This window comes from Squalius cephalus (genome assembly GCF_949319135.1).
Source record: "Squalius cephalus genome assembly, chromosome: 10".
NCBI classification, from domain to species: Eukaryota; Metazoa; Chordata; class Actinopteri; order Cypriniformes; family Leuciscidae; genus Squalius; species Squalius cephalus.
This window is the reverse complement of record NC_137131.1, coordinates 2,052,002-2,067,001: the sequence shown is the minus strand read 5'-3', so window position 1 is coordinate 2,067,001 and position 15,000 is coordinate 2,052,002. Positions and strand designations below refer to the sequence as shown.

At 36.7% G+C, this 15,000-nt stretch overlaps 1 protein-coding gene across 4 annotated transcripts in view; it reads right to left on the bottom strand.

Annotated features, from left to right (window-relative positions):
- cbfa2t2 (CBFA2/RUNX1 partner transcriptional co-repressor 2) overlaps window positions 1-15,000 on the bottom strand; it is a 45,320-nt gene that overhangs the window by 3,568 nt on the left and 26,752 nt on the right. For 3 of the 4 annotated variants that reach the window (XM_079883532.1, XM_079883535.1, XM_079883534.1), the window contains exons 2-10: window positions 12,033-12,176; window positions 10,753-10,994; window positions 10,585-10,674; window positions 7,868-8,049; window positions 6,358-6,605; window positions 5,457-5,542; window positions 4,404-4,611; window positions 2,572-2,640; window positions 1,507-1,697 (exon numbers count right to left, since the gene is read on the bottom strand). In XM_079883532.1, coding sequence (XP_079739658.1) covers window positions 1,507-1,697; window positions 2,572-2,640; window positions 4,404-4,611; window positions 5,457-5,542; window positions 6,358-6,605; window positions 7,868-8,049; window positions 10,585-10,674; window positions 10,753-10,994; window positions 12,033-12,176 — 1,460 coding nt within the window. The remainder of the gene's footprint in view (window positions 1-1,506; window positions 1,698-2,571; window positions 2,641-4,403; window positions 4,612-5,456; window positions 5,543-6,357; window positions 6,606-7,867; window positions 8,050-10,584; window positions 10,675-10,752; window positions 10,995-12,032; window positions 12,177-15,000) is intronic. The other variant, XM_079883533.1, reaches the window with a different exon arrangement.

Sequence of the window (15,000 nt, the reverse complement as noted above, 5' to 3'; positions counted from 1 at the left end):
GTCATTTCAGTCAAATGATTGTACTATATTTTAGTTCAATAATATTTTTCATTTAATATTTAGTATTTTTAGGGGATTTTATGGTACTAAACTATATTTATGCATCAGTTATAATCCATTTATGCACTTTTTGAGCATGGACCTGAAGATGAAATTTCCAACTTAAACCGTCGTAAATCTTGAATGCTTTGAAGTTTGATCTCTTTTTAAAGAAGACACTTGGCAGATTATTGTTTTCAGAACCATTTAATCATATCGAATCATATTCATAATTTTTTTTGTGTGTTCACATAGCAAGTGCCAAAACACTCTAACAAGTTTCGTACCATTCTGATGAAGTAAAAAATGTACACACACAAAAAAAAAAAAAAAAAACTTAAAATGTTTCGGTCAAAAATGACCAAAGGGTTAAACTGATTAAAAGTGACAGTAAAGACTTTTATAATATTACAAAATATTCTATTTCAAGTAAATGCTGTTCTTTTGAACTTTCTATTCATCAAAGAATCCTGAAAACAATGCATTACTGTGTCCACAAAAATGGATAATAATCATAAATGTTTCTTGAGCATCAAATCATCATATTATAATGATTTCTGAAGAATCATGTGACACTGAAGACTGGAGTAATGAATAAATTACACTTTACTATATATTTTCAGATAGAAAGCAGATGATTTACATTGTAATAATATTTCACTGTTTTTATTGTATTTTTGATCAAAAATGCCTTTTAAAACATTTAAAAAAATTGAACAGTAGTGTATAATATTGTAATTTAATATTTTAATACTGTAACGTCTGTATATTTAATACATGCCCGCTAATAGTAACATTTGTTATTTTAGCATTTTGATTTAGCTTCAGCTTTCTGTGAGCAGTAATAATGCAATATTGATTTGGTCAGGCAAACAGCACTAATGTTTGCATAATAATGAGCCTCATTTGCATAGAAACGAATGACCCAGTTTGAATATTCCCAAAGCATCATTTACAGGTTTTCTTTCCATTCATATATTCTTTTACTTATTTAGTTGTTTTTTTTACCAGGACATGTGTGTGAATATAGATGTAAGTGGGTTGTTGCAAGTATGTAAGCACATGGTAGGAGTGTGTGAATATGCGTGGCTATAGATGTATGAATGTATAGGTGTGTGTATATAGATGTGCAAGTATAAGTATTGCACATATGTATAATTATGTAAGTACATCTAGTTTCTCTTTAAGTATGTGTGTATATATAGGTATATGACATGTATATGTATGTATGCATTCTTATCAAGTAAATTTAATTTATTTTTCTCTTTCCTCACATTTATGTCTTTATTTACGTATTCAGTACAACACGTATGTCTTGTACTTATAACATTGAGGAATGAGGGTAATGTGAAGTCTTGTTTCAACATCTCGTATTGCTGGTAATGGTTCCCTGTTTGTGTAAAGCTTCAAAAGCAGTGCATGGTTGAGTTGGATATTGAGTTGAGGAAGGTTTGCTGTGACTCTCACCTCGCTGGAGTCCTCCTGCTCGTTGATGACCTGTATGGCGTCCTCCGTGGCTTTCCTCTTGGCCTCGGCGAGGGTCTTCTCCATCTTGGCTCTCTCGACTGTGATCATGTCGAAGGCTTTCTGCTCGGCCTCGGCCACGGCTTTCTGCACCTCGTCCATCGCCTGACGCTTCACCTCGTTCACCGCCTCCTCTGCAGGACACAAGGTCACATGTTCATCAACGTTATGTGTGATCTAACAACAGGAATGAATCAGTCGCCTTTAGCTTGCTTGGTTGAGACACAACACTTAATTTACATTTAACACTTAATATTCAACAATATTATTGATCTGCCAGCATTGGCATCATTATATGAAGAGTTCAGATGCAAAAGCCTCTAAGTGCCATCTGAAATTTTCTTCTAAAATTAGCATTTTTATCAAGCTCGTATATTTAAATTCAGTAATTTCACTTTAATGACAATTAATAGGTGATTTTCATTGCCATTAAAGTGAAATAACTGAATATAAACATACAAGATAAAAATGATCATAGATAAGATTTATTTATTGAATGCCAGTCACATACAAATAATAAACATGACAATAATCCAACATATAGTGTAAAAATATAGTGTAATTTTTAAAATAATAATACAAGTAATATATATATATATATATATACTGTATATGTATATATGTAAAAATTAACTAAATTAATAACTTTTTTACAGAAAAAATGAACCATCACTGAACTTACTTAAGCTGGATTATGACGCTATTTTCTTCTTGAAACAAACTTTGTTGCATTATTATTAATATAAATAAAGGTGACTTGACTTAATATTCAGTAATATAATCGATTTGACTGCACTGACACTATCGGCTGAGAACAAAACTTGAACCGAATCATGAGAATTTGAAATCTCATATTTGCAGTGTTTCATAGCGTTTTCTTGTAATAAAGCAATATAAATATTTAACAAAGAGCTTGTTTCGTTTCTGAAAGTGTGATTACTGAAAAACAAGACAGCTGGTAGGGGAGAAAACAGGTTTCCCAGGGTGCATCTGGGTTTCCGCCCTTACCGGCTTTCCTCCATATCTCATCAGGCACGAAGCCAGAGCCGGAGCGCAGGGGAAGATCCCTCTGAGAGTCTGCGTGAGAGAAAAACAAATATATTACCATCAGAACCATGTAGGAGTGGCGGATATAGAGGCATGTGAGAGGACGGGACGCTTCGTGAGTCTTGGGCAGCGTTTGGTCACAGATGGCGTTGAGGAGCGCAGCGTTTCAGACGACATTCCCTCAGATTGGACTCAAATACACAACACCTGCTCGATCAGCAGGCTCACACACACACAGAATACACTCGTATAGAGACGCACACACACACACACACACACACACACACACACACACACACACACACACACACACGGCTTTGTCTGTTAGGAGAGGATGAGCAACTAGGTGATGTTATTACTGTAGTTCACCATCACCTCCACTAGGGGGAGAAAAAGTTGAATTAAAGGATTTATCAGAATTAAAATTTCCTGATAATTTACTCTCCTCCTCGTCATCCAAGATGTTCATGTTTTTCTTTCTTCAGTGGAAAAGAAATGAAGGTTTTTGAGGAACACATTCCATTATTTTCCTCCATATAGTGTCTTCAATGGGGTCCAACGGGTCGAAGGTCCAGATGTGAGTTTCAGTGCAGCTTCAAAGTCTCGACACGATCCAGCCGAGGAATAAGAGTCTTATCTAGACAAACCATCCGCCATTTTATAAAAAAAACAAAATATATATATTAGGGCTGTCAAACGATTAATCGCGATTAATCGCATCCAAAATAAAAGTTTGTGTTTACATAATATATGTGTGTGTACGGTGTATAATTATTTTCTATATATAAATACACACACATGCATATATATTTAAGAAAAATTTGTTATTTATATATAAAATATTTATATATAATATAAATTATATATAATATAAATATATATACACAGTATATACATGCAAATATTTCTTAAATATATACATGCATGTGTGTGTATTTATATATAGAAAATAATTATACACCGTACACACACATATATTATGTAAAAACAAACTTTTATTTTGGATGCGATTAATCGCGATTAATCTTTTGACAGCCCTAATATATATATACCTTTTAACCACAAATGCTCGTCTGTGATGCGTCACACATTACGTAATCACGTTGAAGTTTCAAGCGTGACGTAGGCGGAAGAACAGAGCCAGTGTTCACAAGTGTGAAGAAGGAGGACCATTCAAAAGTTGTTGTATGTTGAATGACACATATTTATATGTCTTTGTGTTAGTTTATTGTTTAAAACGGTTCTTTCTTGTGCGTATCCTGGATGTTTAAATATTTGTGAACACTGGGTCTGTACTTCCTCCTACGTCACGCTTGACCTTTCAACGTAATTATGTAATGTGTGTCGCATCACAGCTTGTGCAAGACGAGAATTTGTGGTTAAAAAGTATCTAAATGTTAATTTTTTTTATAAAATGGCGGATGGTTTGTCTGGATAAGACTTTGAAGCTGCACTGAAACTCACATCTGGACCTTCGACCCGTTGGACCCCATTGAAGACACTATATGGAGAAACATCCTGGAATGTTTTCCTCAAAAACCTTCATTTCTTTTCCACTGAAGAAAGAAAAACATGAACATCTTGGATGACGTGGAGGTGAAAAAATTATCAGGAAATTATAATTCTGAAGTGACCTACTCCTTTAGCTCTGCAAAATGTCCTCAAACTCTGCAAAATGAGCTTAAATTTAAATGCATCTCTCAAAGTCTGGCTGTGCTTTGAAAGGTCAGTGACAAAAAAGGGCCAAAGTTCAAACAGTTTGTGCTGTGAATGATTCTGAACACTAAGCTCACCTGCGTTGATTCCCTCGGCTGACAGAGGACTGTGTGTTTTGGTGAAGGGGACGTTCCCTGATGTCGTCCCGTTCTTGCGTACGTCGTCGTGTGGGTTTGAGCGTCTCCTCCAGTAATTGAGCTCCTCGCGGTCCGACTCCTGACAGCGCCGCAGAACGCTCACCGAACGACGGGTTTTCTCCACCATGTCCACAATGCAATTCAGCACCTTCAACCAGACAGATGAGAGACATTTAGTACATGAGGTATATATTATATATACAGTACTGTGCAAAAGTCTTAGGCATGTTAATACCCCCTCACACACACACACAAAAAAAATTGTTGTAAGTCAGTTATTTCTATCTTTTGCTGTCGTGTGTCAGTAGGAAATATCAGTTTACATTTCCAAACATTCTTTTTGCCATTAATTGTAATAATCCAGTGAGATTTGTGTATGCACAAGGAGTCTGACAACAGCCGGTGTGATCTGATCTCACCATCATCGAGTCCGTCTGTGATTACATGAAGAAACAGAAGAAACTGAGACAGACTAAATCCAGAAGAACTGCGGGAACGTCTCCGAGATGCTTGAAGAAACCTTCCTGCAAAGCTACAGTACTGGGAAAAGCACTGGCACTTTTAGTGTTAAAATGCTGTAGTGAGAATGCTTTCAAAAATAAAATCACAAATTGAATTTATTTATGATTTAACTTCTATTAACTAATTCAAATCAATATATGGTGTAACGACCCTTTGCGTTTAAAACGGCTTTTGTCCAGGTACACTTGCGCATAGTTCTTCAGGAAGGTTTCTTCAAGCGTCTCGGAGACGTTCCCGCAGTTCTTCTGGATTTAGTCTGTCTCAGTTTCTTCTGTTTCTTCATGTATAAATGTATAAAATGTATAAATAACTGACTTAAAACCATTTTTTTTTGGGGGGGGGGGGGGGTATTAACATGCCTAAGACTTTTGCACAGTACTGTATATACAGTAGTCAACATTTGAACCATGTCCACCATGGTGTCAGCACAGTACTTTATTTTGTAAGAATTGTTAATAAATGCAATCTCACATGATCCAGATGTCTCCATTCTTCAGCCCACTCTCTCTCCGTCAGTCTGTGGTCTACAGGTTCCTCGCGGTAGCCGCCGTTACTGCCTGGAAATTACGACAAAACCACGTCAGAAATTCACTAGTAGTTTAAAACCCTCATCTTTCCCTCGCGGGTCAAAATTACCCGAAAGCCCTAAAATTATACTTAATTTTTTTTGTTGTCCAGTAAGCTTATTTTATTTCATTTTGATAATATTTTTTCTATTTTTTAATGCAATTCTTTTGGAGATTTTCTGTTATTTTTTATTTTATTTACCTTTAAATTACTAGATTTGATCAATAAATAATAAATAAATAGTAATTTAGAAATTTAACTTAGATTCAAAATAACTCAATTTCATGCATAAACCTTTTAATTCAGCTCAAAATATCTTACATTGGGTGTCTTTGCCGACCTCTTGTGGAAAAATAATAATATAACATGATATTACATGACTCTTTCCACTAGATGGCCTTATAGCTCTATATGGAGCAAATGAGCTGTTCCGCTGGGTCCTAAAGTCAGTATGCATTCAGATACACATGTAGACATTATAAAATAATTTTTTTGGTAAAGTTTTAGCATTTTTAGTTAGAATTTTGAACATTTTTAGGTTTTTCAATGTGTACTGAAGCATTCCACGCACTCCATTCATTCCTATGGGGGTCAAATTGAATTGATTTGTTACTTTAAACTCCTCGAATCCATAAAAAAAAATAAAAGGTCCATGAGCCCGGACTCGAACTCGGGCACAACGGCGCTACATGTTGGCGCACTTGGCCAGGAGGCTATTGGCACCGAAAACACACCCAATTTTCACAAAAAAATTTCAAAAATGATTTCCGGGTCAAAATGACCCGAGGGAAGGATGAGCAAGTACCTGGCAGTCGTGGCCTGTCCTTCAGCTCCCTCAGCTCCAGGATTCGGTGAGGCTCTCGGTACAGCTGAGGTGTGCTGATGTCATCCAGCGCGTAGTGCTGCAGAGGGGGCGGAGTCGGGTGGATCTGGGCGGGGAGATGGAGCGGGTGGGCGGGGCTATGTCTGGGGGCGGGGCTAATGGTGCAGATCCGTTTGGCAGGAGGTTCCAGGGAGGCGGGAGGCCGCTCGTGAAAACCATTCTCTTTACTTCTGGAGGAAATAATAACATCATAAGAACACTTAGAAAAGCACCATGGTTTTTGGAGGACCTGTACAATGACAATACCAGGGTGTTTTGGAGAAGTACCTTGCAGTAAATACCATGGTATATGAATATGGTAACCATTCAGTTCCATCATGTTATATTGCAAAGCACAATGATAAATAATCCTTCATAACACTGAAAAATTAGTGTAGGATTTACTTTGAAACTAATTTCACTGAGAAATTGCTATTGAATTTCACTAATAATTACAAAGAAACAGCAAGTAACACATTGAATTAAATTTTGAAGTTAAAAGACTGAAATAGTATTTTCTTGTTAAACATAAAAATCATAGTTTTATTTACAACTTTGAAAAATATTTTTTTTAGGTCATACCATGTTTTTGGGATATTATATCATGGAAATGTTCACATTTTCTTATAAACCATGGTATAAAATGTGAAGGTACCATGGAAATACCAAATTTGTTGGACCATGTTTCTTGTCAAACTAATATCATGGTATTTGTTGAGGTACCTTCCATCATGGCATGTGAATAACCATAAAGTATAATGTTATCTGATACCATAACTTAAATGGTTTTTTGAAGTTATAAATAAAGCAAAGACTACGTTTTACAAGAAAAAATACTATTTCAGTCTTTCTACTTCAAATGCAATGTCTTACTTGCCATTAATTGTGAAATTTACGAGCAATTTCTGAGCAAAAATAGTTTCTACACCAATTTTTTTTTTACAGTGCACTTACAAAAAAGTACCACGGTCATACCACGTTTTTGGACATTGTACCATGGGGGGGGGGGACTTAATACTGTTCTTTTGGACTTAATACTGTGGTAATTTTCTTATGCACCATGGCATAGAATGTTTTTTGTTCATGGTACCATGGAAATACCATGTTTTTTTTGTTCTTGTCACAGTAATATCATGGTATTTGTGAGATACCTTGCAGTACTATATAAACATCATGGCATGAGAATAAAAATAAATAAATATATATATATATTAGTAGTCAACATTTGAAGTGGATCAAAAAAGTTCATCAAAGTTGTACTAAGACAAGAATGGGTATTGCTCAAAATTCTTGTATAACTTTGATGAAAGGTTTTGATCCACTTCAAATGCTGACTACTGTATATTTATATAGTAAGTATAGGAGTATCTGGTACCATAACTACTAATGTAGTTCTGCCATGGCTCTTTATTTTTAGGTGTTTTTCTCAGAGCATGTTTGCATGCGCTCATACCGGTTAGGGCTGTGTCGTTTGCTGCTGTCGTTGGGGTCCAGCAGGAGTTCAGAGGAGTCGGCTGGAGACGGGGCGCTGGTGCTGAGCAGGAGGTGTTCGTGTTGGGACAGATACTGCGCTGGAGTCTGTTTGGCCGCCCGAGCGCAGTGAAGAAGCTCTCTCTGCAGTAAAGGCAGGTTGGCCTGCGTGAAGGACAGATCACGGTAAATCTGGCTGCATAACAAGCATCAACTAAATGGAAAATTGCAAGTAATCAAACCCAGCAAGCAATTTTGCGTTTAAAAGATGTCTAATAGCCGTCCAAACACAGCCCAGACGTCTAGGCTAAAACAGGGCAAAATTTGGGCTGTCAGTGAAAATTTAATAGACATCTAACCATCGCCCAAGAATAGACTAGTCATCTTAAATATGAACATGTCAAAGAAATGAAACCAAACGCCTTGTAATCACTGTTGACTTTGCTTACATGATGGAATATCATTCATCTCACAAGTTATTTTAGCAAAAACGACATGTAACCAAATTTGAGGTTATTTTGTCTAGAAGTGGGTTACTCATAGCCGGACTATATCGGGTCTATAGTTAACCGAGACTTCCCGTGCTTGCCGGGAACCCACTTTGGAAGCATTTTCTTAAGTGGTCTAAACTAATCAATGAGCATTTTTTGCATTTTTCCTGATAAGAGTGGAGATAAAGGTCAAAAAGATTTCTTCCTGGACAGACTCAGAGGAGCCGCGATGTGCATGAAAACTCCTGAGCCCGAGGCGTCTGCTCAGCGTCACTGCATGTTCTGCTCGCTATTAAAGCTCCAGACTGCAATTTTCACCAACATCTCGTCAAAATAGTCCATAAATCTTTCGTATGAAAACACTTCAGCCACAGGAGGATGAGAAACAATCGCCCAGATGAAACAAAACAGACCCAGCGCTCCATTTCTTATATGATGACGAGCATGTGAGATAGATTACTAATGTGAACATATGAAGAATATCAGAACCATCTGGCAAACACAAGGGGAAAATACTCTCTCAAGTAAACCCTTTCAAAAGCATAAATTACTTGACACATCTCTCTCTCTCAGTAAAGACCGGGACACACCAAGACAATGTCAAAGAACTAGCGGTGACAAAAGATGACACCGCAAAGACTACATGCGACTGTCAACTAGCATAGGAAACAACAGGTATCAATAGTCTATATGCATCGTTCAAAAAGGGAAATCAAGGCAGTTTCCGAAATAAGTAGGTACTTATTTTGAATAAGTAATTACTTCACACACCACTAAAAAGTAATCTAGTATGAACGCGTGTCGCGAATGTACTAAGATGACGTAAAATTAGAACTTTTATTCTTGTGCGCTGTCTCGTTTGATAAACTAACAGTCCAATTTTTAATTTTTCTAATTTATAATAAGTCTGATATTGTAATTTCCACATCTCTGGGATAGTTCAGAGGGTAGACATTGATGGGATTCTCTCTGAGTAAACGATTGTTAATTATGGAGTTCCTCAGGGCTCTGTGTTAGGCCCCCTTTTGTTCCTCTTATACATAAATACTGTCAAAGATGCTGCCCGACTAGAGCTGACGTGTGAAACACAACAAAAGAAACATTTTTAGTGTTGGGAAGTCTAATTCATTTGAACAAATCTGATCATTTTTGCTTGATCATTTCAATAAACCAGTTCAACAAAAATGCTTCACACACTTTCAGTAAATAAAACATGGATAAATGCGGCTGGTATCACTGTGCTTTGTATTAAATTCTATAAATGATTCTGATTTTAGTTATATTGGTCATATTTACTGATGATGATGCCATCACAATCACAAAATAATTTAGTACCGGTGATAATCATAACAATTCCGTGTTCATGGAGTATATTAAACATGATACCCGAAGAAAAGGGTCTGGAATGCTTTCAAGTGTTTTCTAAAAGAGAACAAGAATCTCTAGTTTTTATTACGAGAACGACAAACATCTCTGTTCATGATTAACTTTGCCCTCCTCTCACATATGCTGCCTGTCATTCACGTTCTCTTGTTTTGCGCCAGCAAATATTCCCGGACAACTGTGTTAACCGCTGCCGAGCTCCATATGTTACGCAGGCCCCGTAAAAACAACCTGCAACGGTTTATAGTCGTGTTTCACACTTCCGACCGCCTGGAATTCTCGGAAGTCTCCGTTGGCTCCATAAATCACCAAAGGAAATATTAGATACCTTCCACTTTCTCTGTTCAGCATCCCTCTCAGGCATGGCACCTTAAAATCATTGAATTCAAGCAGCTTCGCATGTTTTATCCTTCCAGGGATTCACTAAAATCCCCAAAACTGAGTGTTTTATTGGCTTTTATGGTGTTTTAATGTCATTTTTGAGGGAACGCTCTTCATAACATTCAAGCAAGGTTCTCTCAAAGTTCTTCCGGTAACGTTAATAGAACGTTCGTTTTCTGGGAAGTTAAAACATTTGAAACATAAAAATATTAGACATCGTTCATGGAATGTGTTTTTCTGAAACATTTTAGTAGAACGCTCGTCTAACATATATTTAAATGTTACAACTTGTTTGGAATGTCCAGAGAAGATTCAAAAGTAACATTCCCATGTTTGCAGGATAATAAAATGGAATGTTTCCTTAACGTTTGCATAACTTAATGGGAGGCTGGGATATGACACAAGGGCGAGTAAATGACAATTTATTCCTTTATTGGCCATTTACCTTTAAGAATGGTATGACGAAGGGCCTTAAGGGGAAGTTTGTGGCTTCTTGCAGTCTGGAGTGAAACTCTTCGATGGTGACGGTGGAATTCTATGGGAAAAAAAGACATCGCTAGTAAACCAGTTCCACGTACGACCGAACCGTATATTATGTATGTGATAGACGTACCACTAAAGCGAGCACCAGGTTTCGGACGCTCTCTCCGATCTCGGGCGAGATGTCGTTGCCGAACTGCTGTAGAGTCGTGAGGAAGCGCTTCAGTTTGCTCAGCTGGCGCGCGCCACAGGTCGCTGGAAGCTGCTGATTGGCCAGTGAAGAGGAAGATGATGACGACGGCCCGTTGCTGTAGCGCTGAGGCGGAGAAGGAACGGCGTTCAGCATCGGTGGGGAATGATTGATCCCATTGGTCACTGCATAAACAGAGAATGTGGTTAGACACAGAGAAGACACGGATAATCAAAGCAATGTTAGGAATGACCTAAAAACACATTACTTTAGCATTATATAGTTATTGTTTTATATTTATAGTTATTCTTATAATTATTTATTTTTATTATTAGTTTTATTTAGTTATTATTATTATTAGTTTTGAGTTTTAATTTTAGTTTAAGGTTTATTAATTTTTTTCTTCCAGTTTTAGTATTTATTTATTTCCAGTTAGTAATTTTAGTGCTTCAATTTAAACGTATTTCAGTTAGATTTTCATTCAATTTCTGATTTTTAGTTTAAGTTTAACGTCATGTCATAATTCCATTTTATTTTAGCTTTATTTCAATTTAACAAACATTTTTAATATTTTCCCTGCTGTTAGTTGCTCCTGCAGGGTAAATTGCTTTTCCCCTCATTTAAGTTGTTTTGTATAAAAAAGCATGCTAAATAATTAAATGTAAATGGTCTGCTGGTGACAGGGAATGTTTTGAGAACTAAGAGAAATCCTATCACACATACACAAAGTTCACATGCTGTTTGTGTAAATATTAACTAAAATGCATTGAAATTCTTTTTTGTTTTCCAGTTTAATAAACATTTAATAACTATAGCTTCAGTCTCCGTTTCATCAGCTTTTAATCAACTTTAATTAGACTCGCCAAAAAATGAATCTCCTTTATCATTAGGAGTGAATACTTCTCAGTATGTACTATATACAGCATATACCTACTAAAAATAGTACAAAATGCATGATTCCACAATGGAAATCTCAAACAACTAGTATTCCACATTGCTGTCACATGACTTAGGCTGTAATCATTTCTGGTTTATTCATCACTCTGGAAATTGAAGGTCAAGTGCACACTGCACACTGCATACTACATAATGCAAATTTTGACATGCAATAGGTTTTTCCTGACTTCCGTGCATGCAAAAAATGTAAATACTGTGAAAATGGTATGTCATCATATGGGACACACTAATGGCAACGAGAGCATGCAGGTTTGAGTGAGGCTCACGTGCTGTGGTGGAGAACGCTGCCGGACGAGGTCCGCTGGGATTGATGGAGGGAAGAGGAGGCATGACGGAGACGGTTGGTCTGGAATGAGTCTTTCCATCCACTGGGGATCCGGGCATGGCAGGAACGTTCTTCTCTGCACTGTCTGAAAACCAGAGCCAGGGACAGTGAGCGGGAGATTGACACATCACTTCTTCTCTTTGTAATCATGAAGGTTTCTGTTTGAGATTTCCATTAAAACCCAATAAGAACATCTCAGATCTCAACTCTGCTATCCTCTCATTTCGTCGACTTGCCACAAGTGCATCGTTTACACAATCATTAACAGAAGCACAAATGCAAACGAATGAATTTGGATATTCCTAAGCACACAAATGCAGACAATGTGTCTCATGCATTGATATGCAATTCATGTTTAAAGAGACCTCGACAATCCAATTGAGCCCAAACCTCTAAAAGTGGCATAGATTTCTAATCTTAACCCTTACACCCTTCCTAAACCCATCGTCTCCTTTTCTGGTGCACACCAGATGTTTTCTGCCCTTGTTTAAGAACCGTGGAGTCCCGACAGCTGAAGTGCAAATGAACCAGGTTTTGTCCTCGGGAAAGAAAGGGTGATCATTGAATGGAGAATCGGGCCATTTCACGCTTGCTAACTAGGCTTCACAAAAGACGTCAAGGGCTAAACGCATACTTTCTGCTTTTCAATGGACCACCAGGCCCAAAAGTCGTAGATCAGAGGTGCTGTTGTTCTGAAAGAGCCGTGAGAGAAGCTATCGGCCTCATTTCGAGTATATCAGACCGCTGAAAACGCTTCTACAAAGGCGGCTAATAGACCCACACAGATCGAGTTGTCAAAGGTCATGAAACGCTTCTTACCAGACGACTTTTCATAGACGGACGGGGCTTCTCTGGGTGAAAAGCGTGTTTTGTTTAATGTTTATTCATGGGAAACTAATGCAGTGAATGCGTTTCTCCGTGAGGGATTACGCCGTATAGTTTTTAAATGGGCCTCTCCACTTAACAATGAAAAGTAAGGCGGTTTTTAATGGGATTGTTATAGCGCTTCATGCGTACGTTTCATTGCAGTCGCGATAAACAGACGACATATTGAACGAGTCCGACACACAGCAGAAGAGCTGAGCCCAATTGTACAGAAATCCTTTAAAATGTTGTGCCTATGCTATTATGTTGATTGCGTCAATGTTTATATACTTATACCACTGTAAAATATACATTTACAAATATGCATTACTCGATTTGTTCAAGTTGTGTAGTGCATTCAATTTAAAAATAAAATAAATAAAACAAATCATGTTTTTGCATGGAAATAGAAAAAAAAGCAATTATATTTTGCATTGTATTCTGCATTTTAGGCTCATTACATTTAATGCAATGAATCTCATATGCAAAAATAAATATAACAAATGTTTTCAAGTCAAGGGAAAAAAGCAATTATATCTTGCATTAAGAAAATAAACTGTTAAAGAACTATTATTCTTTTGTAAGCTTGTTTTATTAATTGCACTCTCTTTTAAATGAGCTTTTATAGTGACTGTGAGACTCCTCATCTCGACGCACTAACCGAAAGCGCAGGGGTCACAGGTGCGACACACTTTTGCACACACGCACGGACACATAGACAAATCTTGTGGTTTGCGAGCGCACCTGAGCCCCGCTCCGGGTCCTTCAGGCTGCCCCTCTTAATGCCTGACTGAAAAATCATGTGCCATCTTTTTTCCCTTCCATGTACACCTGTCTCCTCCCTGGGAGTCAGGAACTGGGAACGTGGGAGAAACAGGAAGATCAGCCATTTGGGTTTGAGCCATACCGTAGGATATACACAAACCCGTCTGTTAGCGGAGATTATCAGCACACCTGTGGAGAACTACAGCTTAACTTGAGAAAGACCGACGAGAGAGAGTTTCACTAGTAAAGCTGAACACATTTTTTAAGTTTGAGACTTACAGATCCATTTATCACCAGACCACACTGATCAGTCCCACAATATTTGGCAATTTTGAGATTATCAATAAAGCTTGTAATATTATAATTATCAACTTCAATTTTAAACGTTTGTTTTGTAAATATTGCGTAAAATAACCATTTGTATCATTTTACATCGCAAAAAAGATTAATTGTCAGTTCAACTTCGAAAATGTATTTGTGTGGTAAAATCTACAATAACTGGTTTTGTTGAGAGGAAATAAATTCTTTAAGATTACAGATTATAACTGAATTCAACCAACCTTATATTTAACTGTCAGTAAATATAACCTGATTTCTCCAGCAAGGTAAAAACACTTAATAAGTTTGATATTATCGTTTTTCTTTTATAATATGATGAAAGTCCTTTTCTAACTTGATGTAAATACACAAAAAAAATTAATTCATTACCTTTCCCGAATTTAACTGAAGAATTTTTTATTTATTTTTTACACACAATTTAATTGAGTTCATCCAAAATAAGTTTAGTTGGGTCAACACAATTTAATTGGTTTAGGTCAAGTTATTTTACTCTATTATGTTTAACTTACTTAACATTAAATTAGTCAAATTAAAAAAAAATATATATATATATATTATTTACTGAGACTTAATTTTCACATTAAGGTGGAAACAGATTGTTTTTTTTGGGTTGGTTTATTTCAGTTATAATCAGTAATAGCAACTGTATGTGCATATCATTACATTTTACTGAATAAAAAAAATATTTGCATAAACTGGCATTATACTGGCCACCCTGCATGTATGCAAAAACATTACCGTTTTATTTATGTGTTTATGCATATTATGCATATTTTATGCATTTATGCATAATTATGCATAACTGAAAAAAAAAAATTAAGGCTTATAAAAAAATGAACTGTTGAAACTACGAGTGTTGTTTGCGGTCTCAGGTGTGGAGACCTTGGTTATTAGTCACTGAATTGAAAACATCCTTGCCTTCACCTGAGTCCAGCACACAC